Raw genomic sequence first — 25,639 nt, 5'->3', positions numbered from 1 at the left:
GATATTGTTGAGAGTTGCTTTCTCTCTTCAGTTTTAACTCACTCCCACTTATTTGCTTATTTTTATATTCATTTCTTTCTTTTTTTCTCTTTTTTGGCTAGATTTGCATTTATGATACCTTCTAAGATCCATCCTAAAGACATATCCCCCTGTTTCTGGACAGTATAGTGATTGGTTTGGGATTAAGTTATCATGAGCAAAACTTTTCAATTTGTATATCCAGAGCAGATAAAAGTGAAAGGAAAGTCATTTGTCAATATGAGATTGTTTTCAGGGTCAGCTTTTTTTTTTTTTTTTTGCATTTCCTCAATCTTTGGGGCACCTGTACTTATAAATCTCTCATTACCAATCTGCACATAAACACACACACACACACAAATGGATGGTTGCTAATGGATTGAAATCACCAGTCTTTAGATTTGGTTTCATATTTCCTTTCATCTTTTATTACTTGTCGCCCCTGTAGGTTTCATACATTCATTCTAGGAAATGGCAGTTCTGTTTATCCCTTCACCAGACACCATTTTGCAAAACAGCTCTTCTTCTTCTGTCCCTTACCCCAGTAAATCTCTTGAACTCCAGTTTTTACTTGTCAGATGTCCATGCTAATTCATAGACTCTCTTAAAACAAAAACCATTATTATTGTTATTACTATTTAAGTAAAATTCTCATAGTTGGTAGAGTTTATTTATAAACAAATTTCTTGTTTGCTTGCTACTTGAATGTTTACTACTTACTAGGAACTACTCAATACAATCTTTTCACCAGCATAGTGCAGCAACACTCATTAACTGTAGGGTAAAGTTTCAAATGTCTTTTCATTCAAATCATTCTGAAATCAGCCAGAGCTTGATATTTCCATTGTAATAATCTGAAGGATCAAATTTCTAATTATAGAATTTGGATTCAAATGGCTCCCCTCTCATTTACCAATATGAATTTCCAAGTCTTGGTTTCTGGAACTGAAGGAAATGAAGATTTTCTATTTGGTAGGAGTATTGTAAAAACATAATGAGATTGAAGACAACAATTTTAGAACACTTCTTTCTTCACCTATTAAGCCAACCCAGTAAAAGCTGTGTAAATAGTCCATTGCCTTTGATAGAAAAAGAGAATTTTAAGAGCACCTGTCTCATCCTGACTTTATTTTCAATAAAAATATGTTTTCTAATTCAAGATTAAAATGCATGTATACTTTTAAATAAGAAATTGGAAAAAAGGAAGAAGTACAGTTAAATTCTTTTGAAGTTGCTTTGGTTCTATCACTATTTTCCTCTTCTTTCACACTTTATCTTTAAAAACATAGAATAGACAATGTCTAAATAATTGAACTTTAATCAAATTATCTCGTTTGGAAACCATTCCATTTTAATAAGAAAATAGCAGGAACATTGCAATATAAGAAACATTTTAAATATCCTCATTTGATTTCACACAAGTTATAGTTCTAAGAAAGTTCCTTAATAATGATTTCCATCCAAATTATTCTTCAGAATTATAAAATCACTGAAACTTTAAAACAGAGCAGTTATGTGATCATATTCAACATCAAGAGATCTGTAACTTGATCTAGAAAACCAAAATCTGCTTACTGTTTCACTTAGTCAATAAACAGGCATCAGCTCCTCTGAGTGTTTGATACTCTCTTAGTCCAGTACTAAGTCCTTACCTCATACAGTACACCATTCCCAGAGATATTAATATTAACTGCAGTTGTCAAGATGAGATGGAAAATGATTAATAACACTGCTTAACTATTGGGTCAAGCAAATTCTTAAGTACACAAAATTGAACACAAATTCAGAATGGAAAAAGGCTTTGGTTAATCATCAAAGAAAATTGGTAAATGGGCATCAGAACATATAAGAAAATCAAACCCAAAATTACTGAACATTGAAATCAAATGTGTCAGGTAAGTGCTCACCAATAGATGGCATGATATTGTGATTGCCAAGTTCAATTGATTAGTAATGATTAATGGAGGCTGAGTTCTGGTTCAGCAGAGAAAAGCTCCATGATAGCTTATTGATATCTGCCATAGGCATGGAAGAGAGAAATGTTGGTATTCATGTCCATAATTGTCATCAGTGGACATATCAGGAAAGGGAACACATTTAGGTGAAAGCATGGAAGACCCAGTGGTTATCTGGAAATTGAGAATAGCTGCCTTCCCCTAAGTGTAAGAGGTATAGCTAATGGGCAGAAATGAAAGGTATTGAATGGAGAAACACAAGAACCATTTCGGATGTTCCTTGGGTTCATTCACTCCAAACCAAGTGACTGTCAGGATTTTGCAGAATCAGAACTCCCTGAGCTATTTTAATTGTCTGGGTTTTGTGTTGTGTGGTGAACAGATTCTCCATTCAGGATAATAAATGACTGATAATTACTTCAGTTTGGAAAGTGCTCTTCTGCCTTAGGACACTATAATAACCGGCCATAGAAAAGAGAAAACCTAAGGATTTATGAGGTGTCCCAATTTACAACCATCTGGGTGAAATACAGCCAGACATTGGTATAGCTGTGCGTTAACCAGAGTTAATCTATCAATGCTGTGGTCATAAACCCTCTCTTTCCCTCTGCTTAAAACTATCACAGGGATTCATCCCCGACCTTCACAAAGACTCTCCAGAAATCATTCTTTTAAACACATAGATCAGAAATACAGTCTGGTTGACCTTCGGTTTACTGAGCTGAAGGGGAAATTTTCCAGGTAAGAGGAATTTTAAAATCCACTAGTGCTAAAATGATAAATGAGGTATAACCTCTTCCTTTAAATGGCTCAAAGTTCTAGTGGGAGAAAGATAGGAAATACACAATTTCAGTACATTTTGAAGAAGCACAATTGTTGAAGGAGTAGGACAAGAATAGAAATATATTTGTGTGCCCAAACATCAGTGGTGTGCTTAATTTTGAAGTCATTTCTCCTGCCCTGAAATTATATTGATAGCTCATACCAATAAAGCACTTACTGGGAGGTCCACTGTTAACTGTTTGCACAGCATTCTCCCCCAACTGCCGTTGAATTTTGAAGGAATGGGTACTGGATTTGTTTCCAGCACCTTATCTGCTCATCAGGACATAGTCAATGTTGATAAATGTTAACTGAATAAATAAAGAACTGGATATATGCATCTAAAGCTTATTAGACAGCTTATTAGATCAAATTTTAAAAATTCAAACACATTTACTCTTAAGATATTCTGTTAATGTACAGCTGAATTTATTTGGAAATTACATACCATGGTGTTAAATTTCTCAACAAATGTGGCCCACTTAACATGTGATGGTTAGTTTGATTAGTACTAATACAGGAAAAGTATTTAGTGAAAGTTTAGGAACAGTCTTTCCTTACATATATATGAAAAAGTTGAAACCACTGGATCCTGCTAAATTGTTAGTTCCCCTGTGTGCCTATCTCTTCTACCTGATGTGTCTGGAGGAGTATCCACAAATAGTTTTGCTTTGGTAGCCGTGTCCTTCCAGAGTGACCTGCTGTGTAGTGATTCCCAGTTCCTAAGAGTTCAGCAATTGTGCCTAATGGCAGGACAGTTTGGTGGAGCCAAGATTTGCTTCCCCCAATCCTTCCCACTGTAGTCTTGCCTGAGCAGTCTGCTTACAAAAACTTCATTAAACACCCCTTCCAGAGGGGCAAACTATCCTGCTGCATTTATCACTATTTATCAGTTTATGCAAAACATGCTGTAAGAACTAAATGTGCAGGGCTTCAGATTTCACCCTCCTTGTGAAACAATAGACATTTCATTTATTTCTTAATGACAGCTAATTTTAGGTAGTTTCAGGCTGATTGTACCCACTGATACTCTTCTTCTCCAAATATTTATGAAACTGATATTAGATGTTATGCAGATAGAGATGAATTAGGTAAAATTTCAGCATCACAGTCACACTGGGAGAGGCCAACATATGAGCAGACTACCATTCACTACTTTTTTCACACATGCCAATGATAGAGTAAAGAAGCAGCAATTAGTACATCTCAGATGTTTTGTAAACAGCCTATGATATTTGAAGGGATATCTGTACATATCATTTATCCATTTATAAAGATATTCAGAAGGAACGCATCATTAGCATCCATATTTTGGCATCAGGATCGTGTAAGTTAAAAATTAATACTCCTTCAGATTCAGTCACTTCTTCAGTGAAATCCCCCCCTTGCTCATGGGGAACTTCCAGGGGAGTTTATCCATCCCCCTTGCCTCCCAACCTCACCATGGTCAGGCAGCTGTAACTATAAGAGACAGATACCTAAGTAAACACTGGTTTACTTGCCAGACTTGCCCACTGGGAAGATCATTCTCTGTTAACTTTCAGATTTCCGAAGGTCTTTGCTTCCAACATCCATGATAGACAAAGTATAACTAAATTTGGTAAACAGGCATTTGAAACCAATGGTACCATCATTCTTAAAAATTTGTAGCCACTTTCCCCAGGCCTTGTTGGAAAGACTTGTTAACCTTCTTTGTGAAAAAACCATCCCAATTTGTTTCTCCTTTTCTCACCACACAGTCATGTTTTGACTGACACATTGTTTATTCAAAGCTGTGGATTAAATGCCACCCACTAATGTGATTTGCAAGGATGAGGACTTTGCTTGCCTGGGGCTGACTCCATCAGACACTGGTGAAAATAGTTTCCTGTTGTCATCCAAGACCTCCAATTAGTAAACCAGCAAATCTAGCCTGATTGCTGTATTAATTTGGCTTCGTCTTTCAGTGGGAATCAGTAGCTGGGTCACACCGTTTGCTTCTTGATCTCTCTCCCCTCCTGGGCAGGCTGCAAAAGAAGGCAGCGATCCCATGCTTCACTTTTTCTGTCCCTAATTTTGAGCTTGTTTCCTGTGTATGCTGAAGAAATGAAAAAGGATGTTGTATCATATCCATTGTTCTTCAACAAACCCAGCACTGATTGATTTTAAGATGAGTTTCTGGTTGAAAGGCTTATTTATATATATGTATTTATTTATTTACTGACTGTAAAAATGCCTTAAACCTTAAATTAAAATGCTTTCTCACAAAGAGCATGGTAGATATTAGTACTGTAGGTCTTGTTTTTGGATTGTGAATTCATTCAGTTAGCATTTGTATACAAACTCAGTCAGGCATTGTATAAAGACTTGTTTTGTTGGGGGAGTGGGGGAGGAGTGAATACCACCAAGACTTCAAGCTCTCAATTTGGATTATAAGCAGATTCTCAGGATGCTTGAAACTTTCTAAGCATCAATACATGATGCCATCAACTCCTTCTTTATTAGCAATTAAAAACCAGAGGAAGTTTTCAAGCAAGAGAATGTCAGTGTTGGGCACTAGATCTCTTTTTATCTGCTCCAGTGCCATCTGCTTTGCTCTCAGGGTACATCTGAAAAATCACCCTTCATATTCTATTAATAGCTTACCCTTGGGTTCCCCATGCTTTCCTTTGATGCTGCCAGCGGCAAGCTTATTCACTCAGGGTTGGCATACAGGCTGCTGTTCTGTGTCTAAGAACACTGTCTCTGATTGCTGTCCAAGGCATTGGGAAGATGTTGGCTGTGCTTGCTAAAGTGGGTTCTCTAAACCACACCTTGCTCAGGTCGGCAGATGCCTACACCAAGGTAGCTAGAGTTGCCTGGGTAGGAAGCAGCCCAGGGAGAACGGTCTGGCCCCCAGTGGTGGTGTCTTCTGAAGGCCCTAAGCATGTTCAAAAAAAGGCATGTCCCCTGGTCGTCTTTCTGACTGCCTCAGGTAAGACTACTAATCCTGTCATACCATAGCAGGTAACTGAAAGTCAGGTCTTGGGGCGACTAGGCAGTAACAAGACCTTGGACAGCATCTGTAAGTCACATTGGGCAGTTTTGAGGGAAATGGTTATGGACTTTCTCTCTTTTCTCTGGAATGAGTATACTCCTCATTACACCCATACCTCTTAACCCCAGCTGCATCTGGGAACTTTCTAAAACATGACCAATGTCCAGAACCCATTTCCAAACAAGTAAGTCAGAACCTTTAGGAGTGAAAGTAGGTATGTTTCAAATTTTATTGTAGAGTCAGTATTGAGAATTGAATCCTTCAGTCATGTATTAGACAATTTCTCAATAGCTACTACCAAAATGGATTGAGCAAGTTCTTACTAAAGAAAAGCAAACAAGAGAGACATTACATTATTCATGACATTATAATACAATCCTATAATGGGAGAATAAAGAGGCCCTAACCCTGACTTTGGAGGAACAGCAACTGAAAATATCTAGACTTGAAGATTGAGCAGGTATTAGAAGGAAGAGTATTAGTCACAGGGAGAAAGAGCACAAATAAAGTGCTTTCTGGAGAATCGGGTCCATAGTAGACACCTTATCAGTGGAAACAATTGTTTTTCTCTTTAGTGGAAGATAAGAAAAGGAGCAGCAAGATTACAGCAGTCTATTGGTGACACTGCATGTTTTCATGTTTTCTGCTGCTTCCTATATTCTAGTTTAGATGACTCCACATTATTAGAGGCAATAGGTAATTGCTTCCTTGTGGACTGGATCTGTCCTGAGGCAGAAAATCACTATACTCTTCCTTTAAGTTGAGGCTTCCAATGAGATGTCTTCTAATTTAATAAGGCTCTGGGGTTTTTTGGTGCCTGACTCAAAGAGAGGATTCAACATGCACATTTCCAGGTGTATTGTTTGTTTGAATACTCAGGGCTTAACTACATGGGGAAAATACTCTTGGAGGGGTGGGTGTAGGTATCAGTTCACATTCACATCAGTTCACATTCATTTGTACAGGGTCCAATCAATTCCATTATTCATTGTGTCTCAGTAATTTTCTTCTGGGGGAAAAAATAATGATTCTGCAGGCCTCTAGCTATTGCTTGGGCTTCTTTCATTCTTGAGTATGCATTATTTGTTCTTGCTTCAACAGCAGTCACATAATACATGGTATAAATGGAACTCATTTTCTCACTCCATGCTTTCCCACCCTCCCAGTTTCAAGGCAGTCAATCTATTGTGGTGACAATGGTACAAGAAGACATGGAAGGTGTGCCTAATGATCATTTACTTTTTGGAACAACATGCTCAGGCTTGGGGCTGAGAGTGGAGGAGATCAGTGAGTTAGGGAGCAGTTAACAATAGAGGCTTTTCTGAATGAGCAAATTCAAATCCCAGGAAAATAACGATCTTCCTTTCATTTACAGGTAATGCAGGTAGTGAAGGAGCAGGTCATGAGAGCTCTTACAACCAAGCCTAGCAACTTGGACCAGTTCAAGAGCAAACTGCAGAACCTAAGCTACACTGAGATCCTGAAAATCCGTCAGTCTGAGAGAATGAACCAGGAAGACTTCCAATCTCGCCCAATTTTGTAAGTCACTTGGGCCTTTAGCTCCTCAAAGGCTCTGACCCACCATTTTTGGAGGGAAGCCCTGTCACACAGCTGCATTGATGCAAACTCTTTACAGCAGTAGCAAAGGAAATTCCAGAAGGTGTCGATTCAGTTCATGAAGTCACTGCTGGGAAACAGGGAATCTGAGAATGGCTGGGTTGGGCTAGACTGAGGGGGAAGTGGGAACTGGCACTGGCAGAAGGACCCAAACCAGAAAGCAGCCCAAATACTGAAGAGTTCTCTTGGAGTTGTGGCTGAAAAGTGTGGATCCTGCCCTAATGCTTGGGACAACCATTGTTTTTCTTGTACTGCTATATTCTGCATATGTACCTTCAAGTGACAAGATACTATGGGCCGTCCAGAGAGAAGCCCACTGATAATTCAAGCAATAGGAACATTCAAGTCATATGAGTGTGAAAGAAGGAGAACATGAGAGGAACAGAGATCTACCAGCTCTCTGTCCTGCTGGTTCTGCTTCACATTGGAGCATCTCATGTCACCAGCTGAGTACCAAGCTACAGGTCACAGGTGGGGGAGGGTGCCTTGTATAGGACTTTTCACCAAATGCCAATTGCAATAGTTTCATAATCTCGTGTTTCTCAATCTTTAAGATGTACAGAATCTTAAACAGGAGAACTGGGGGTTTTGTTGTGTAGGTTTTGTTTGTTTTGTTTTTTCTTACAACTGGCCTATTTATCTTTACTGTCTTTTCCTAAGACATAAGTAAATTTTTTAGCCTTATGTTTAATATGAATGAAAATAAGGAAAAGGATGTGGATTACAAATATTGTTGGAATTATTCTCATTCTTGCCTCAGAAGATTGTTTTCTGAACTTTCCTGTGAAGTCAAGTTGTAACATAGGGATGATTATAGTGGCCATCTACACACATCTAATCAATGTGTGTGTGTGTGTGTGTGTGTGTGTGTGTGATTCTTTTTCCTTCTCCTCTCTGTCTCTTGTCCTATATATTTGACATTTTTAATGTGTCGTAATCTGCAAAGTAGAAGCTCCTTCTATCCTATTGCCTTGTGTACATAATGAGACTGGCAGACCTTATTCCCACTCAGGACCAGAAAGTCTAGAGAGCTGTTAACCTTGCTAGCAAGCAGAGGAGTAGGGACTTAAGCTCGAACCCAATGATCCTTCAGCCAATGTTTTCTCCTCACCAACAGGGCTCCATTGCCTGGTACAAGGTTAAGATGAGGTTTCAAAAAATGCAGAGGTCTGCAAAGACAATAGCCAAGATATAAAACCTATCTTACATTCCCACCGATGTTAGTGAGTGTGAAGTTTGTCAACAGGAGAGAGAAAGTGTTTCCTGAGGATCTTTGGCGTCACTGTAAAACCTAACATTGAGAACCAGCCAGCTCTTACAAGAGGCATGCTGAGGTGCTATTGTATTGATCTTTAGCCAAATGTAGCAGTCAGAAATATGAAGCTAAAAGCACTTTGGACAAATGATTGTCTCCTCAGAGATGCAGTGTCTCACTTGAAGGGAAGGACAGTGGCACATCACCCAGCCCTAGTCCTGAAACACTGGATTTCATAGTGTCTGTTTCAGCAGATCTGTAAACATGAGAGGATTTTTTTGTGCTTTTGACAACAATTTTTAATTGAAAGAGAGACCTGAAAAACACTTCAGTTAAAGCCAAGGGATTCTAAATTAATGTTTGACCATGACTTTGTTCCGTGTAAGAATGCTAGCTACATGTCAAGTGTGAACACTCTGCTCCTACATAGGTTTCATATCTTTATTTTCCAAGGCTCCGTTGCTGACATTCTGAAGTTTCTTTTCCCTTTATCACAAGAAACTCTTACCTATATACATATATATCACAAGAAGTTCTTATACACACACCCCCCACACACACACATCATGTAAGGAGAAGCATTGAAATATGTGGAAACTTTGGCACTGTCTCTCAGCCATGGGACTGAAATTCAGCACCCTGTGCCCCTGGGATTCTTGGCATCATTGCTATAAAGTCATAGACTTGTCCAGAGCTACAGCATTTAATGGGGGCCATTGACCAGCCTCATCATTTTTCTAGCCTCTGAACTAGGCAAGGAAGTGCCAGCCTCCAGCTTGTTTTCTATTAGAAATATATATTAGGGCCCTCCCTGGTGGTGCAGCGGTTTAAAGCACAGCACTGAGAAGCTAAAGCCACTTATGCATGAGTTTGACCCTCACCTGCCCCGGAGGTGACCACATGGTGCGGCAGACCTCTCCTGACCCGCCCACTGCTCCCCTCAGCAGTGTACTTCAACAGTCTGCCTGTTCTGCTCCCGGCTCTGTCTCTGGTGAATCCTCTCACCATCCCTGCACTTCTGGCTTGTATCCTAGTTCTGTATGCATAAATAAATAAATCTTTAAAAAAAAAAGAAAGAAAGAAATATATATATATTAGACCAGGATTCATTGTGGGGCAAATGAGGTCTAAATGCTGCTCACAGGATATACACAAGTCAACAAAGAAAAGGTGCAGGTCAGGTGTGTTGTTTTTATTCAGTCAGTCATTTTTTTTAACAAATGTGGATTAAACAACTTCTACCTGCCAGGCCCTGCCTGAAGTACTGGGGACAAGCAGAGAATCAGACTTTTGCCCCTCCACCCCCCGCCCCAATCCCTAACTTTGAAGTAAGGTATGGAGGGGGCTTATCAAACCATGGTCACAGTTTGATGGGAGGGAGCACAAGTAGGTAGTTATCTGAGAACACACAGACTGGCCTCCAACCCCAGCTGGGGGGTTGGAATATTAGGACTTTTGAGCTGAAAATACTATTAATGTAATCCATTCAAGCTGACAGGGACAGGCACAGAAACTTGGCTAAGTTTGGTGAAGAACCCCCCTGGCCCTGCCACCTGCCCATTGCCTGGGGCATCTGGGTTTGCCTTGCCATACACACCACCAGAAGGTAACAAACCTTGAGCCTCAAAGATCGGGAAGGCATATGTCCTATTTTCATAAAAGATGTTTCTTGAGAAGAAAATTGCAAGCGAGTTTATGTGAACAGATACTTCATGGAAATATATATTTGGTGAATTAAGAAAGCTCTGTTTTATTTCTTAGCTCTTGACTATTTCAGAGAGGACATATTTGTTATTTTCTGCTTAGCATGATTTAACAGGGAAGATAAATCATCCTCACAATTAATCCAAGTTAATGGCTATAAAAAGTTCACATTATCCAAAAATAGAGAAACCAATCCTATATTGAAGAGAAGGGGAGATATGAGGACAGGTGTCAGTGAAGAAGAGTAGAAAATGTGGAAAACCCAGATCCAGAAAGCTAACAGACCTGGGATCAGATTTCAAGATCACCACATACAAATATAACTCTAGGTATGTGGTGTCACCCACCCTCAGCCTATTTTACTCATATCTGAAAAAGAAGCTCATGAAAGTTTATACATCATTGGGTTGTTATGATGATTCAACAAAATAGCACATGAAAGGCACTTAGCATAAGCCCTGCACATGATATCCAAAGTAAGAACTCCTCTTATGAGAACCAGAGTTTAGCAAGTTGTCACATGGTTAATATGTAAGTGGCAGCACTGACCTTTGAATGCTTTTGTGTATGCTTTTTCTTTTCTCAGAAAGTGCAATAAAGTAGGTTTAAAAAAATAAAGCCAGAAATAAAACTAATGCCTGTCCTACAAATCCACAACCTCACTAAAAATTAAGCATAAGTTTTTTCATAATTTTCTCTTAACAGTGTCAATAAGACAGTGATAAGTTATATAATTTTAGTGCTTGATGTACTTGGCATTTTTTTTTGTCATGTGCCTGCCACATAACTGGTGATAAGTCTAGACAAGCCAGAAGTGAAGAGAACAGACCCAGTCCTCAGTCCTATAGGGGTTATATTTCAGTGTGGAGAAACAGACAGTAAACATAGTAACTATATTACAGCACATTAAAAGAGAACACAAACTATGAAAATATAAAGAGGATAACAAAAGACCCTTCCTGGTGGCGCAAGGGGTTATAGCACAACACTATGAAGCTAGCCACAGCCACTGCAGCACGGGTTTGATCCTCAGCCAGGGAGGTGACCCACTTGATACAGCAGACCTTTCCTGTCTCAACAGCTGCTCACCTCAGCAGTGTATTTCAGTCAATCCACCTGTTCTGTTTCTCAGTCTGTCTCAGGTGAATTCTCTCAGCCCTGCGCTTCTGGCCTGTATCCCAGTTCTTGTGTGCATAAATAAATAAATCTTAAAAAAAATAAATAAATAAACAGGATAAGGAAAATGTAGAGTCCAGTTTTAAGTAAAGTCATCAGAGTAGATTGAGATAGCAACATTTGAGTTAAGATGTATAAATGATAAAGGAAGCAGGCTTTGTGGGAATTTGGTGGAGGGTATTCAGCAGAGAAATACCAGTACAAAGGTCCTGAGGTAAGAGGAGGCCACTGTGGCTGTATCCAAATAAAGCAGAAAAAGTATAATGGGAGATGAGGCCAGCAATGTGCCTAAGAGCCATCTTGATGGGAAGTCATTGGAGGATTTTGAGTAGAGAACTAATAAAATCTTACTTAAGTTTGTAAATGGTCTATATGGCCACTGTGTTGAGAATGGACTCGAAGGAGGCAAGTGAACACTTCTTTTTCAGCTAAGATGCCAAGCTTGGAAATGTAAATTTGAGAATTATCTGCTTAAAGTTAATATTTAAAGTCATGCAACTTTAATGTAAATGTAAAGAAGAGGTTCAAGGACTGGGCTCAGAGCCCCTGTGTGTTGTGACTACCTGAACAATCGATTTCCCCTCAGCAGTGTATTTCATTACATCTGGCTGTTCTGCCCCCTACTCTATCTCTGGTGAATCCTTTCAACCCCTGCATCTCTGGCCTGTACTCCAGATCTTGTATGCATAAATAAATAAATCTTTTAAAAAATAATAAAAACAAAATCATGAGGCTTCAATATAAATGTAAAGAAGAGGTTTGAGGGCTGGGCTCAGAAGCCCTGTGTTGTGTCTCCTGAACAATCGATTTCTTTGTAACTGACATTTTCATTCAGCCCAAAGTTTCCATGGAGCCATCTGACAGGTTCTGTGAATGACCATATCCACTCTACCATAGCAGAGTCAAGCAGTTGTGAGAGACAGCATGTGAGCCTCAGAGTCTGAAACATTTACTTTCTGACCCTTTACAGGAAAAGTTTGTCAACCTTTGTTCTAGATGAACACCATGTAGCAATTCCATAGGGCACACCCCACATCCAGGAAAGAGTCCCAACAGCTGTCTCCTGTATATGGCACTTGTCTCATTTGACCTTATTTGAAATTATCTTCCAGAAACGGTGCTAGATTTTCAATTGCCCTTTACACACTCCTTTACCCAACCTCATACAATCTTCCTCCTTTTATTTATTCACAAGGACTTTAGGTAGAATTAGAGGATTATTAAACAAAGGCAGTGAGCCCATAACTTTTGCTTTGCTAACATCAGACTGAGAGTTTCAAAACCCAGTGCCAACCCAATTTCAAAACTACAGAAGTCAGATCTCATCCACAGAAACATCACTGAGGGAATACATATTCTTTCCTTACATCAGTGAATTTTATAGCAACTAAGTTTATTGACAAGAAAAGAAGAAGAAATCACTTAAAAAGAAAGAAATTGCCCATGTTCTATATTATTCAGTCATGTTTTGGAGTCTTTCAGCGTGTATAAAACTAAAGGGTAACTCTCACCACAGCAGATTCACTTATTCTGATAGTCCTTTCCAGAAGATGGTTCCATAATGAGTGTGTGTGTGTGTGTGTGACAGAGAGAGAGAGAGAGAGAGAGAGAGAGAGAAAGCAGGAGTACATCTGGGTGCTCCTGAAAGTCATAAATCATCAATTAAAATTACTTGAAAGTGCTTTCAATTATTTGCTCCTTTTGGTTCTCATCTTTGCATCTTCATCTCCATTTTTAGTAACTCAATTCTAACCTAGTAAAACTGTTATTTAAAGCTACATACATGACCTAAGAATTGATGAGATTCCAAAACTTTTTCTCCTGTGATTTCTCCATTTTTCAGTGCCACCTCTTCCTCTCCACCCCATTGCCCCAACTTGGAAGTCAGGAGCAGTGATTTATTGTCTTGTGTGACTTTCTTGGCAATTCCCCACCCTCTTCTCCATTCAGAGCAGGGTTCATCAAAGCTGCAATTTACTGAGTCCATTTTATAAAAGCTGAGTGCTGATAATAAATGGTTTTAGTGATCTGAAAGCCTGAAATGAGGACCCGCACAGGAAAAGCTTTACAAATGCACCAAACTGTATTATTAGGGCTATTTCTCCTTATTATGCTTTATACAGTTGGAACAGTATCAAATGACAGAAGGTTCAAGGCCATTTAAGACTAAAAATGTATTAATGGAATTCTGGAATACTCTGTCATCTGTCCAGGTCCTTTTCTGTAAATTTTTATTTTATTTTTTCTCATGGTAAATAGAAGCAGTTTGCATTAGAAAAACTTGATTTTGTATCTTCACTTGAGGCTTAACCTTGGTGAAATATTTTTCCATCTATAAATAGGAATAATGATATTAATAATATCCTCCACCACATTGTGAAGGGGGTGAGACTGAGGGAGGGAAAGGAGATGTTAAGTGAGCTAACATTTTATAATACATTTTCCTGCTCATAGAAGACACTTAACAAGTTTTAGTACTGTCTCCATTTGGAAACATGTGAATACATGCTGTCTACAATCCAGTGCAGAGCACGTCCAGATCTAAGATTAAAGTTTGGTCAGTGTAATGAGGGCATATGGAGTATTTGGACAGGGGAAAGGAGAGAACATCATTAACGCAAATTCAATAATACCTTTCCTTATGGAGCACTTGTACTCATATTATCTTCTTTGAAGTCATAACATTTTCCCAGGAGACAGTCAGCCATCAGTTTTGGCCTGGAAGAAACTCTGGCAGCCTATTTGTAGATAAGGAAACTGAACTTTGATGAGCTACATGAAATGCTAGTTATGAACATATCCTGGATGAAAATACTAGTATCCTGAATTCTAGAGCTATATATAGTCAATACTTCCAACACTTCTGTGAGGGCTAAAGTCTGGGTTTCCTTGTCCAACTTTAAGTAAAAAAAATTAGCTTTACTAGACACCAGGCTAGTACAATTTCATGTGGGGGAAAAAAATTCTCTTAAAAAAGAAATAACATTGCACTATCTCCTATCTTTGAAGCACAGTGCATTTAAAATGAAATTACATTATATTAGCCTGAGACAATATACAAATAATCCTTAATTTATGTTCTCATTACCCTAGTCTCTCTGGGCTAGAATCTGGGGCAATGTATTGTTCCTATTTGTAAGTGATAGAATTGAATGCAAAATGGAGTCTATAGTTAATTCAAGGCACTGTGTTTATTGTGTAATAGTAATCATGTGACTGCCCAATATTCCTGTTTGGTCAGATCACAAATGTAGTCTAGATGTTTGCCTGTGGTAGAGATGGGGAAATGTGACCAAAGATTTAGTGCCTCAGCAGAGCTGAGTGAATTTTTGCTTAAGTGTATCTGTGGTTTTGTAAAATAAAAGAAGAAACCTTTAGGGCACTTTGGTGTAGAAAAACAGCACTGAAGTTGGCTGGTGCTTTTGTGGGTATTCTGTAAATGTCAGGGAATCTATAGTGTTATTTTAACAGATAACCTGTCTGCCGACATTTAATAAATGATTCTCTAAAGCACCAACTTGGGAGATACTGGGATGTTCATGAAAACATGCAGCCCGCCCCTCTCTGATGCCCTTTCAACCGGCAGTGTTCTCAAGGCATACCATGGAATATGTGTTTATCCTTTTGCAGGGAACTAAAGGAGAAGATTCAGCCAGAAATCTTAGAGCTGATCAAACAGCAACGTCTGAACCGTCTCGTGGAAGGGACCTGCTTTAGGAAACTCAACAGCCGGCGAAGGCAAGGTATTATTTGAGGCCATTCCACAGTCAGCTAGGAGGCATGGTGATCACTCCAAAGGAATCACCTGGGTATGGGTGCTAGTGGAAGGTTACATCACAGTATTATAAGAACAGAAATAGCAGTTCAGGTAACTATTGATTCTCCATGCATTCCTAGGAGAATAAAAGTCCAGAATTAGAAGACCCATGAAACACTGAAGAAACACTCTTGGCTATATGCTGCCACAAAACTGCTAGTGATGTTTCCACAACACATGTGTTGAAAGTTTACATTTTTCTTATAACATTTTACCATCACCAAGAATTCTATAAAGTAACTACTGTGGTAACACCCAGTTTTCAAATAAGGAAACAAACAGCCAGAAGTGTTAAGTGACTTACCCAGAATGACAGGAGAATATAATTTATACACTGGCAGCTCTGTGAGCTTTACTTTAAAAAAAAAAAAAACACTTTTATTTATTTATGCATACAGCACTGGGGTACAGGCCAGAGTTGCAGGGGCAGGGAGAGGATTCACCAGAGACAGGGGAGCAGAACAGGCAGATCAAGGAAGTACACTGCTGAGGGGAGCAGGGGCGGGTCAGGAGATGTCTGCCTCGCCATGTGGATCACCTGGGGGTGGGGAGGGGGTTGGAACTCATGCTGGAGTGTCTTTAGATTCTTAGTGTTGTTCTTTAACCCACTGCGCCACTAAGGAGGGCCCAGTGAGCTTTACTTTTAATGACTCACACTGCTACCAGGTGAGCTGGAACCCACTGTGGAATTTAGTCCTGGAACTTTCAGTGTGGACGGCTCTTTTTCTCTCAGCCTCCATCCCGATTCATTTTCAGATCAAAACTATTTTATTCGAAGAGATAAATAGTTCTCATAATCTTGAAAAATAATTTCTGAAGTATATCTATAAATTCAAATTCATAAATAACGAGTTAAAATGGATGCCATTAGAGTACTTAAACTAGGTAAAAGCATTTCCAGCAGTTTGTTAGATAGGAAAGTAAAGTCTTAATTGCTTTTTGCTGTCTTGACATGCTTTTGATTGCAAAGTCAAAGCAGTAATACCATTCTGTCCTAGAAAATCAAACTGAAAAATAAGGTTTGGGAGAACAATCAAGAAAGAACCAGAAACAAACACAAGAATTAGTCCCAAGAGCAAACATCAGTTATGGCCTGAGAGAAACTCTGGCAAGTATTTTTGAAACTTGATGGATGCCCTGCTCAGACACAGAACTAGCTCATTTGCTAATGACCAACATCATTTCATGTTTGTGCTGAGTTCATCCCCCTGGACTTTATTTTAATGGCTTTGTGAAGAATATTGAATACAGTAAAAAGCATATTAAGGAATTTCCAAAGGCAAAAGTTCCTTGAGGAATAAAAATTCAGGTTGCTCACAGGGGAAGGCAACCATGACCATGAGCTTCAACACCAACCTCAGGTGAGAACAAGAGGTATAATAATAAAGATCTGAGTTCCCTTATTATTCCCCCCTTATGTGCCACTCCCCTATAAACGTGGGGAGGAGATAGGCTAACATCAGAAAGAAAAGTGCAAGAGGGAACTCATTGTTCCCTCTTCATTCAGCCATTGAAGCTCCAGTCCACCTTGCATTGTTAAGACAACAGTACCCAGTAGCTAGGACAAAGGCCTGGAACCAGATAAAGTGGGTGCAGTCCATTCTCTACCCCAAAATATAACCCAGACATTTACTCCATCTAAAATTGGGATCACAGTACTGTCTACTGATGTTATAAAACCACTATGAATGTGGCTCTTAGGAAGCAACAACAGAGGCTAGCCATGATTATTCTTGAAGATTATAGAAGAAAATAGTAATGAGCTGAGCATGAGTAGACTTGGTTCTAGGAATCCCAAGTCTGTGAATAATCTCCTGTGTGTCTTTAGATGACCTCTGGGGGTCACAGGTTCCTATCAACTGGGAAAGTAGGACTTGATGACCTTTGCTAGCCAACTCTATGCTCTGATCTCTTCATTGCTTTTTGAAAAATCAGTATTCAGGGTGTATTATATCATAAAGGTGATTTATAAAGTTTTTATTTACTTAATATTGGACAAAGAGCACTTTGGGGAAAGTGTGGCGAATAAACACATCACACTAAATGCTTCCCTGGATATGCAGCTAGAATCCTTCAGACTTACTGCCAGGAACACAATTTAACCATCCCATCTACTTTAGCACTAGACTTCCCTTCTTAGACTGAAATGAATGGATTCTACTAGAATAATCCTGTTTCTAAATTTCATAATTGCAATGTTTGTTTCATTTTGCAAAAGAAGTCAGTTCCTTACCTGTACATTTTTCCAGTTTTCCAAAACTGAATTACTCAAGGAACAACAACAAAAAAATACTAGCATCTAGGTTATAAATTTATTAGTTGAACTTCCTAGGGAGCATAACTATTTGAGTTTAATATAAAATCATCCTTCCTAGAGCAAATAGAAAAGCTTTTTGGTATTTGGTAAATGGATTTAAAAATCTAGTGACTCGTTCCATTTTGCTTAAAAATAGGGATTCAAAACACACTGTGCTGAAATTGGTTTGCTGTTTCCCCATCAAGACATTCCATTTAGATTTACACAGATTAATGAGAACATAATGTAAATCTTTTAATCCCCTTAAGAAAGGTATACTTTCCTCTGAAATCTACCTCCCTCAAGCCCTCATAAGTCAAAGAGCAACTCACCACACTGCTTTAAACTTTTCAAACACTGAACCTGACATAGAGGAGTTTTAGTATTAACTTTATAGGGGGAAATGAGTTTCCCATCCTGTGGAACTGGAAAGTAGAGGAACAGTGTGTCTTTAACAGGCCTCACTGGGCTCAAAGGCCCTGAGTTGCTATTTGACTATCATTCTGCTGGCCTCATTTGCTGCTCTGCTCCTTGGATAACATGCAGTAGATATTTATATATCTGGGTTCCTGGGGCTTCTGACAACTTTAGGACTAAGAGACAGTGAATCATGTGAGATACATCAAGCTGTATTCACATCTAGGCTTCCCCACTTGAGAGCTGCTTGGGCATCCTACTTGATGTATTTGTGCTTCTGTTTCCCCTCTATTATCTGGGATGACTTCACTTCAGATCATTGAAAGGGTTAAAGAAAGTCAGGCATCTGTAGCACTTAGTAGAGTGGTTGGCACAGGGACAAATATTTGTTAATTATTAATATTAAATTTTAATTTACTAGCTCCTCATAATATGGGTTTTTAAACTCAAGCAGTACAGTGGGAGTGTGTGTCACACACCTCATCCCTCTGTTCTACCTGCCCTACCCACTACTGGGTATTTTAGACTCCTGTTCAAAACCCCATGCAGTGAGGGATTTGTAGTCATGTTCTCTAGGCTTCTGCACCCAAGCCGTAAACTGAAATTCCAGAAATTATGTTAAGGCTTTGTGAGATTTGGGAGACTCAGGAGCTGCCCCCTACTTCCCTTATAATTTAGAGGTTGGGGGCCCTCCCTGGTGGTGCAGCAGGTTAAAACACTGCACTAAGAAGCTTAAGCCATTTCCGCATGAGTTCGATTCCCGCCTTCCCTGGAGGAACTCCACATGGCGAGGCAGACCTCTCCTGACCCACCTGCTGCTCCCCTCAGCAGTGTACTTCGTCGATCTGCCTGTTGTGCTCCCCACTCTGTTTCTGGTGAATCGTCTCACCCTCCGCATCTCTGGCCCCAGTTCTATATGAATAAATAAATAAATCTTTAAAAATAAATAAATAAATAAATGATAATTTAGAGGTTGTGGCACAGCAGGTTAAAGCACAGCACTGAGAAGCTAAAGCCACTTCAGCATGAGTTCGATCCCCGCCCCAGAGGTGATCCACATGGCATGGCAGACCTCTCCTCATCCACCCACTGCTGTCTCTGGTGAATACTCTCACCACCCCTGCACCTCTGACCTGTAGCCCAGTTCTGTATGCATAAATAAATGAATCTTTAAAAATAAATAATTTAGGCCCTCCCTGGTGGCACAGCTGGTTAAAGCACAGCACTGAGAAGCTAAAGCCACTTCCTCATGAGTTCGATTCCCACCTGCCCTGGAGGTGACCACATGGCGCGGCAGACCTCTCCTGACCCGCCCGCTGCTCCCCTCAGCAGTGTACTTCCTCGATCTGCCTGTTCTGCTCCCCACTCTGTCTCTGGTGAAGCCTCTTGCCGCCCCTGAGCCTCTGGCCTGTACCCCAGTTCTATATGTACAAATAAATAAATCTTTAAAAAATAAATAAATAAATAAATAAATAATTTAGAGATTAGGGCCTTTCATAATCACTTGCAGTGCATGATTTTGATAAGAACCCAGGGTGGACCATAAGAGAATCATTTCAAGAAGAACTTGCTTCTTGTTGAATACATTGCCTTTGTCATTGTTTATCATCCCTTCTGTAAGTGCTAACATGACAAACCTAATTTTGACCTCAATATTGGACAAAAGGTATCAAGACCCATGAGAAATCAGCATACTTCTGTACTGCTGCCACAAGGGCTATGTACCTGACCCTGCTCTTTTAGCTCAGCAGAAAGCCTAGAGCTCGGGGATATGTTCAGTCACAGTAACCTTATGAACTATTTCCAGAGAACAGGTGTTGTTCCTCTACTCTTGATTGAACTTTTTAAATATTTCATTAAACTATCAAAACTCATTTGTATAGAAATACAGTTTTAAATAAACACATTTTCATAGGCAGAAAGCCAGTTCATTTTCAGAAACAAGGTACTTTCCAATCAATCAAAATAAGATTCATTGTTCCCAAAGGCAAAGGGACCAGTAGTATGATCTCTCACTACCATGGAGTGAGAGAATAGGAAGATGCTAATATTTATTGAGAACCAGCTCTGTGAAAGTTGCATGATGGAAACTTTATGTATCTTTTTCTCCAATAATCCTTAATATTATTTAACAAATGAAGAACAGGGAACCCAACAGTTTTTATAATTTGACTCAGAGCCCACAGCGTAAACTGAGTCTAAGTAATGCCAAAGCACTGTGTAGGCCAGCCATCCTTAAAAGGACTTGAAGGCTCTGGCATCTACATACACTTTGAAAGGAGATGTGATCTCCAGGGAGGAAGAATTCTGAATCAAAACACCAGGCCTTCATCCTGAAGAACAACCAGGGAAATGAGGGGGACTTGAGAAGCAGAATGACCTTCATTGGATCTGTAATTATCTTTTGATCATCTCTGTAGTCTTTATGGGGCCAACAGAGAAATCTGCATATCCTCTAGATGACATTTTCCTTTAAAAACATTGCTGGGCTCCCACATGTTTTGTGAATTAGAAATGTTTGACCTTAGGAAAGAAGTGGGCCTGCTGAAAACACTGAAATTTGTACATTTTAGCTTAATTAAATTTTAATGGAAGTATCCTAAGACTAGACTTCATCAAAAGACACCCACCTCCCAAACACAGGACTTTCTGAGCCCTCTGATAATGGGCTTTGTACCCAAAATAAGATGCCCCCATGACTCCTTAGCAGTGTCACTCAGGACCCTGTTCTTCCTCTCTCTTCCTCATTGAACACACTAATACTTCACTCACCTACGGTAGCTATTACTCAGTTTTCCGGTCTCCCCTAAAGTCCTGTTTGCCAGTTCAGTCTTGTCTCTAGCCTGGATGACAAAGGCAATGAGCCGTACTATTTGATGTAGCTACCTGTACTATTTTGGGTAATTAAAATGAAATAACATTTAAAAGTGCTCCTTTTACTATTGGCTAAAGCAGTTACAGAATATCTCCATCCCTGCAGAAAGTTCTGCCTACTAGTGTTGCAAGAATTATAGTTGTCAGTGGTTATCAGCTCCTTAATGATTTCTGTGATATTGATAATCATTTTAATCAATCCTAAAGACTATCTTACCAGGATTATGATCATTGGAACCAAGTTTTCCCTCATTTCTTCAAGAGAAGAAAGAGAAAATTGACTCCATAGTCTCAGTTTTTAAGCTTAGGGATAAAGAGATGGCTATTAACATACTAACATTTGTAATTGACTGGAATCTTCTATATTTACTCCTATTTTCTCTTTAAATGCTAGCAAACAATCATTGATAATGTTCTCACTGCTTCCTGCTAATTGCTTTTAGTGAAACAATCTACTCATTCATTGCCCTGAGGGATTGAGGAACTAGTAGCATCATGCTGGCTTTTAAAAGAAAATACACATTTTTCTTACTGTAAAAGAAACTACAAATCAAGCTGTTCCTGGTTGACACTGAAATGGGCTCGCACAGCAAGTCAGGGTGCTGTGCTGCTGGGAACTAGCACCTTTCTCGGCTCTACCTCCAAGACACACAAGCCCAAGGAATTATGAGTCTCCTAAAGCTGGCCACCTTTATCCTGAGGACTATACTGGCAGAGTGTGAATGAATCAACACAACCTTCCTGAGCCTTTTCAGTACCTCTTTCATTATTGTGTCATCCATTCAGGGCTTCCCATGTGATAGGAAGAAGTAGAACATGTCATTTATGTCAGCAGCACACACTGCTTTTTGTAGCAGACACGGAGAAACTTGTATGGATTAAGACAAATACCTAGAGGTACAAGGAAAGCCAGAGTAGGGTGGTATCATAGAAAGCAAGGGGGTCTCAGCCTCTGGAAGGAGGAAATATTGTCCACTAGTCATCAGATATTATTGTGACAGAGCCCAAGTTTCCTTTTGTGTTTCTCTTAAATAAACATTGACTCCAACTTGGCTATCAGATGGCTGTCTTGCTCCCTGGGTCCCTGACTAGCAGACACTGTTTCTCTAATAGCTTCTGAATGCAAAATCTGTTGCATAAAAGACTTCCTATTCCTGTATACCCCTAAATTACAGCTGAGGTTGCTGAGTCTCTGTCCGTTCCCCAAACCCACTCAACAAGTGTCTGCACCATCCTTCTCTTAGTTGCACTCAAGAAGTGAAACAGCACTTTCCTGGCTTTGTCTCTCAAGTTTGCCTTTTATCCTAATGAGTTTTGCTATCTCTGCTAGGGTACTGTATGCCTTGTAGGCACTCTGCAAATATTCAGCAGATAAATAACATAGTGCCCTGAAGTATATGTAGCAAAACTTTTCAGAAGCCTTACAAATAACTGTCTTATAAGTAACGTGTTTGCATTTTTCTCCACAATATATGTTTGTACTAAATTTTGTACCAGTTAAATTTCTCAATTCTCCACAAATATATTAAGGGTAATTGATCTTTGATTGCTTTATCTTCAATACTTTTTGTCTTCAGGCTACCACCTCCAACCCCTAGAATTGTCCCAGCCTGAGAAGCAAGGGATTCCTACAAAGAGCAGAGTAAAACCATTGTTACAAGGGCCAATTTCACTGACTCTTTCCTGGTTTTCTTTCATGTGATTTTCTTTCAGTTGCTCATTTAGCTAAAAATGTCATCTCAGAAGTAGCAGGAGGAGGAAAGCTGTATAATTAATTTCCCCACCCGAATTTGTGGTCATTACAGGACATTTAGATATAATATTCTTTTGGCCCCCACAGTCATCACTGAAAACCAAAGTATGGCCTCTTCCTCTGGAGCACATAATTCCTATTTAATTAAAAGTCTAATTCCCAAATATGTCCTCCTCCTGGAAAACTGATAATTATACATATTTTTTTAAATGACTGTTTTGTCCCTTTGCAATGCTCTTCTAGAAAGATGAACTATGTTGGTGTGTGTGTGTGTGTGTGTGTGTATGTGTGTATGACATGATTTTGAAAATTGAGCAATTCCAGAGGTTTTTCTAGCCATCAAATAATTTTAATTTTTTCAAATTTTCACACCAGAGTTAAGAGTCTTTTAAACATATGTATTACCATATTTTGACAGTACTTAGGAATTTTTATATCCTATTTATATAAGGAGCTAGACATCACAGAGCCATTCTACTTTTGTAGATCGAATTGGGGTGTTCTCTTTATTTATTATGTGGTTTTTTACTTCCATTTTTAAAACTCACTTTTCTAATAAAAGAATCATAGTTAAGTAATGGTTTTCCAGTGAAAGCAATTTTAGGCATAAAAACGTGTTTCCTAAAATGTTATGGAGAGCTTTTAGTCAGAATTGTTTCAATACAATTCATGTTTGTAGACAGTCATAAAGTGATGTAACCATGGCCACTATGTCTGCCAACTGTGTGGGATTTACAGGTAACAGACTTTGTGTCCTAAGCATTTGACTAAGTCCCCTTGGATCTTCATTTAACAATTTAGCTGGTACTAACTGTGAAACTTTTATGTATCAGGCACTCTCAAGGAGTTGGGGGCAGTGCAGTTAGGAAGGCAATTTTCTCCACACATATTGCTTACAACACATCCAGAAAAGTTGCTTACCTACCTACAGTCTTTAGCAGAATTGGAAGTCAGGTTGAAAGAGTTATTCATAAAATAAAGAGTTATTCATTAAAAAGGATCATAAGATCCTGGTCATGTCTATTTAAAGAACTCAAATGTAGGAATTGGAGAGGAGATTGTAACAAGAATCATGGGGAAATGCCTGAATCGCTTAAATTATTTCCTGATGAATTCAATTCTTCATGTGTATAGCTAACATCCTAACAGTTCATTCATTGATTAGTTTGGGTGTCTTAGTCTCCGTAGTTAGGTTGGTTTGGTGTCAACTAAGATATGGCCCACAACTATCTCAGTAGTCTTCCAATCTCAGAGAAATTTCTAAGAAAACTTTTTTCTTTTGTTAGGCCTATCTGGATAAGGATTAATTCCCACAGAAGTTATAGGTCCTGATAAAGTCATTCTCTGAAACTACTACCTCAAAAATGCTTATTACCATAGTACTTGATGATCTGATAACTTTCCCAATGGTCACTAACGTTATACCAAATATGACAGGTGCTAATTGCATATCAAAATTAAGAAACGATTACTGCCCGAGGCTCTAAAATTCATTATTTTCTGAATAATTAAAATCAAATGAATTGCTTGCTTCTCCAGGACAGATTATTAGAAATAAGTATATTAATATTTTTAGAAAAAAAGAATAACATACCTTGTAAATTTGTGTTTTCTTCCTCAGACAAATTTTGGTATTGTCGGCTTTCTCCAAACCACAAGGTCCTGCATTATGGAGACTTAGAAGAAACTCCTCAAGGAGAAGTACCCCATGATTCTTTGCAGGATAAACGTAAGTGACTCTCCTGAGAAAAAGGCCAGGATTTGTTTGTTCATTTGTCCCTGATAACAAAACATCCTGCAGAAAAACTATCAACCTAAATAAAACCACAGGACATATCACCTTACTGTAAGCTCTGATTTAAGCATCCTTGTCAAACACAAGTCTGATGAACTAGAATAAGGGATTGAATGGGAGAGGGGCCTAAAAAGAAGATCAGGTATCAGTCTTAAAAGATATAAACTTGGGGGTAAAGCATGTACTCTCGCTTTAATAAAACGGGGACTACTTGAATGAGCAAAAGCAATATAAGTATGATTCTGTACATTATCCTTTTCTGAAGACCAGAAAAGACTTAGCACCTCCCTTCTGTCACAGTGTGGCCTGTGGAAGTCAGATTGCCTGTACTTCTTACAGCTCTTGGCCATCAAAGGTGAAAATAAACACAAGTGAGCAATTTCTAACACTTCAAACTCCACACTGACATATTAGCAAATAACCTAGAACATTCTCTCTCCCTCCAACTTAAAAATGGGACTATCTGGTCTTTGTAGTGTCTTTTTAATTCAGAAATCAGTAGCATTTCTTTTCATAGGCATGCTACCTCCCCAATCCACATAATGAGTGCTGTTAACAGGCAGAGATAAATCTGAAACCAGAGGCTGCAGAGTCTGAAGCATTGTCTCCACACCCTTGCCAGAAGGGTAACAGGCCTCTTATATAATGAGGACCCTCCCTTCAGGTGTGAGAAAGCCTTCCCAACCCACCATGGACAGGCTCAAATATTAGTTCTCAGAACGTGGTCCCAGGACTAGCAGCAGCATCACCTAAGAAGTCAATAAGATGTAAATTCTCAGAACCCCTAATCAGAAACTCTGGAGAAGGGGGTACAGTCTCTGTCTTCACAAACCCTCCAGACAATTCTGATGTTTATTCAAAGTGAGAAGGACCCAACTAGAATTAGGCTGATGTTCTTCATAGTGATCCCCAAATTTGGCTTTCACCAGTTAAGTACAAATGATAAAAATCAAAGGAGTTGATAGTGCCAACTTCTAACTTTGCAAAAAAAAAAAAAAAAAAGACTATTAAAAATTAAATACACCTAAAGTTGAGGATCATAAATCCTATTGCAAAAAAAAAAAGTTTTGATCAAAGGTTTTATATACCACACTCCCATTCTAACATCTCTCATTGCTTTGAAA

At 39.1% G+C, this 25,639-nt stretch overlaps 1 protein-coding gene across 6 annotated transcripts in view; it reads left to right on the top strand.

Annotated features, from left to right (window-relative positions):
* Window positions 1-25,639, top strand: part of ELMO1 (engulfment and cell motility 1) — a 517,404-nt gene that overhangs the window by 469,488 nt on the left and 22,277 nt on the right. For all 6 annotated transcript variants that reach the window (XM_004676859.2, XM_012720936.1, XM_012720934.1 and 3 more), the window contains 3 exons: window positions 7,187-7,350; window positions 15,194-15,306; window positions 24,342-24,449. In XM_004676859.2, the coding sequence (XP_004676916.1) occupies window positions 7,187-7,350; window positions 15,194-15,306; window positions 24,342-24,449 (385 nt within the window). The remainder of the gene's footprint in view (window positions 1-7,186; window positions 7,351-15,193; window positions 15,307-24,341; window positions 24,450-25,639) is intronic.

Source organism: Condylura cristata, unplaced genomic scaffold (genome assembly GCF_000260355.1).
Source record: "Condylura cristata isolate star-nosed mole 26May11 unplaced genomic scaffold, ConCri1.0 scaffold00005, whole genome shotgun sequence".
In the NCBI taxonomy this organism is placed as follows: domain Eukaryota; kingdom Metazoa; phylum Chordata; class Mammalia; order Eulipotyphla; family Talpidae; genus Condylura; species Condylura cristata.
The sequence above is the reverse complement of the archived record's forward strand: the minus strand, read 5'-3'. Positions and strand labels throughout refer to the sequence as shown.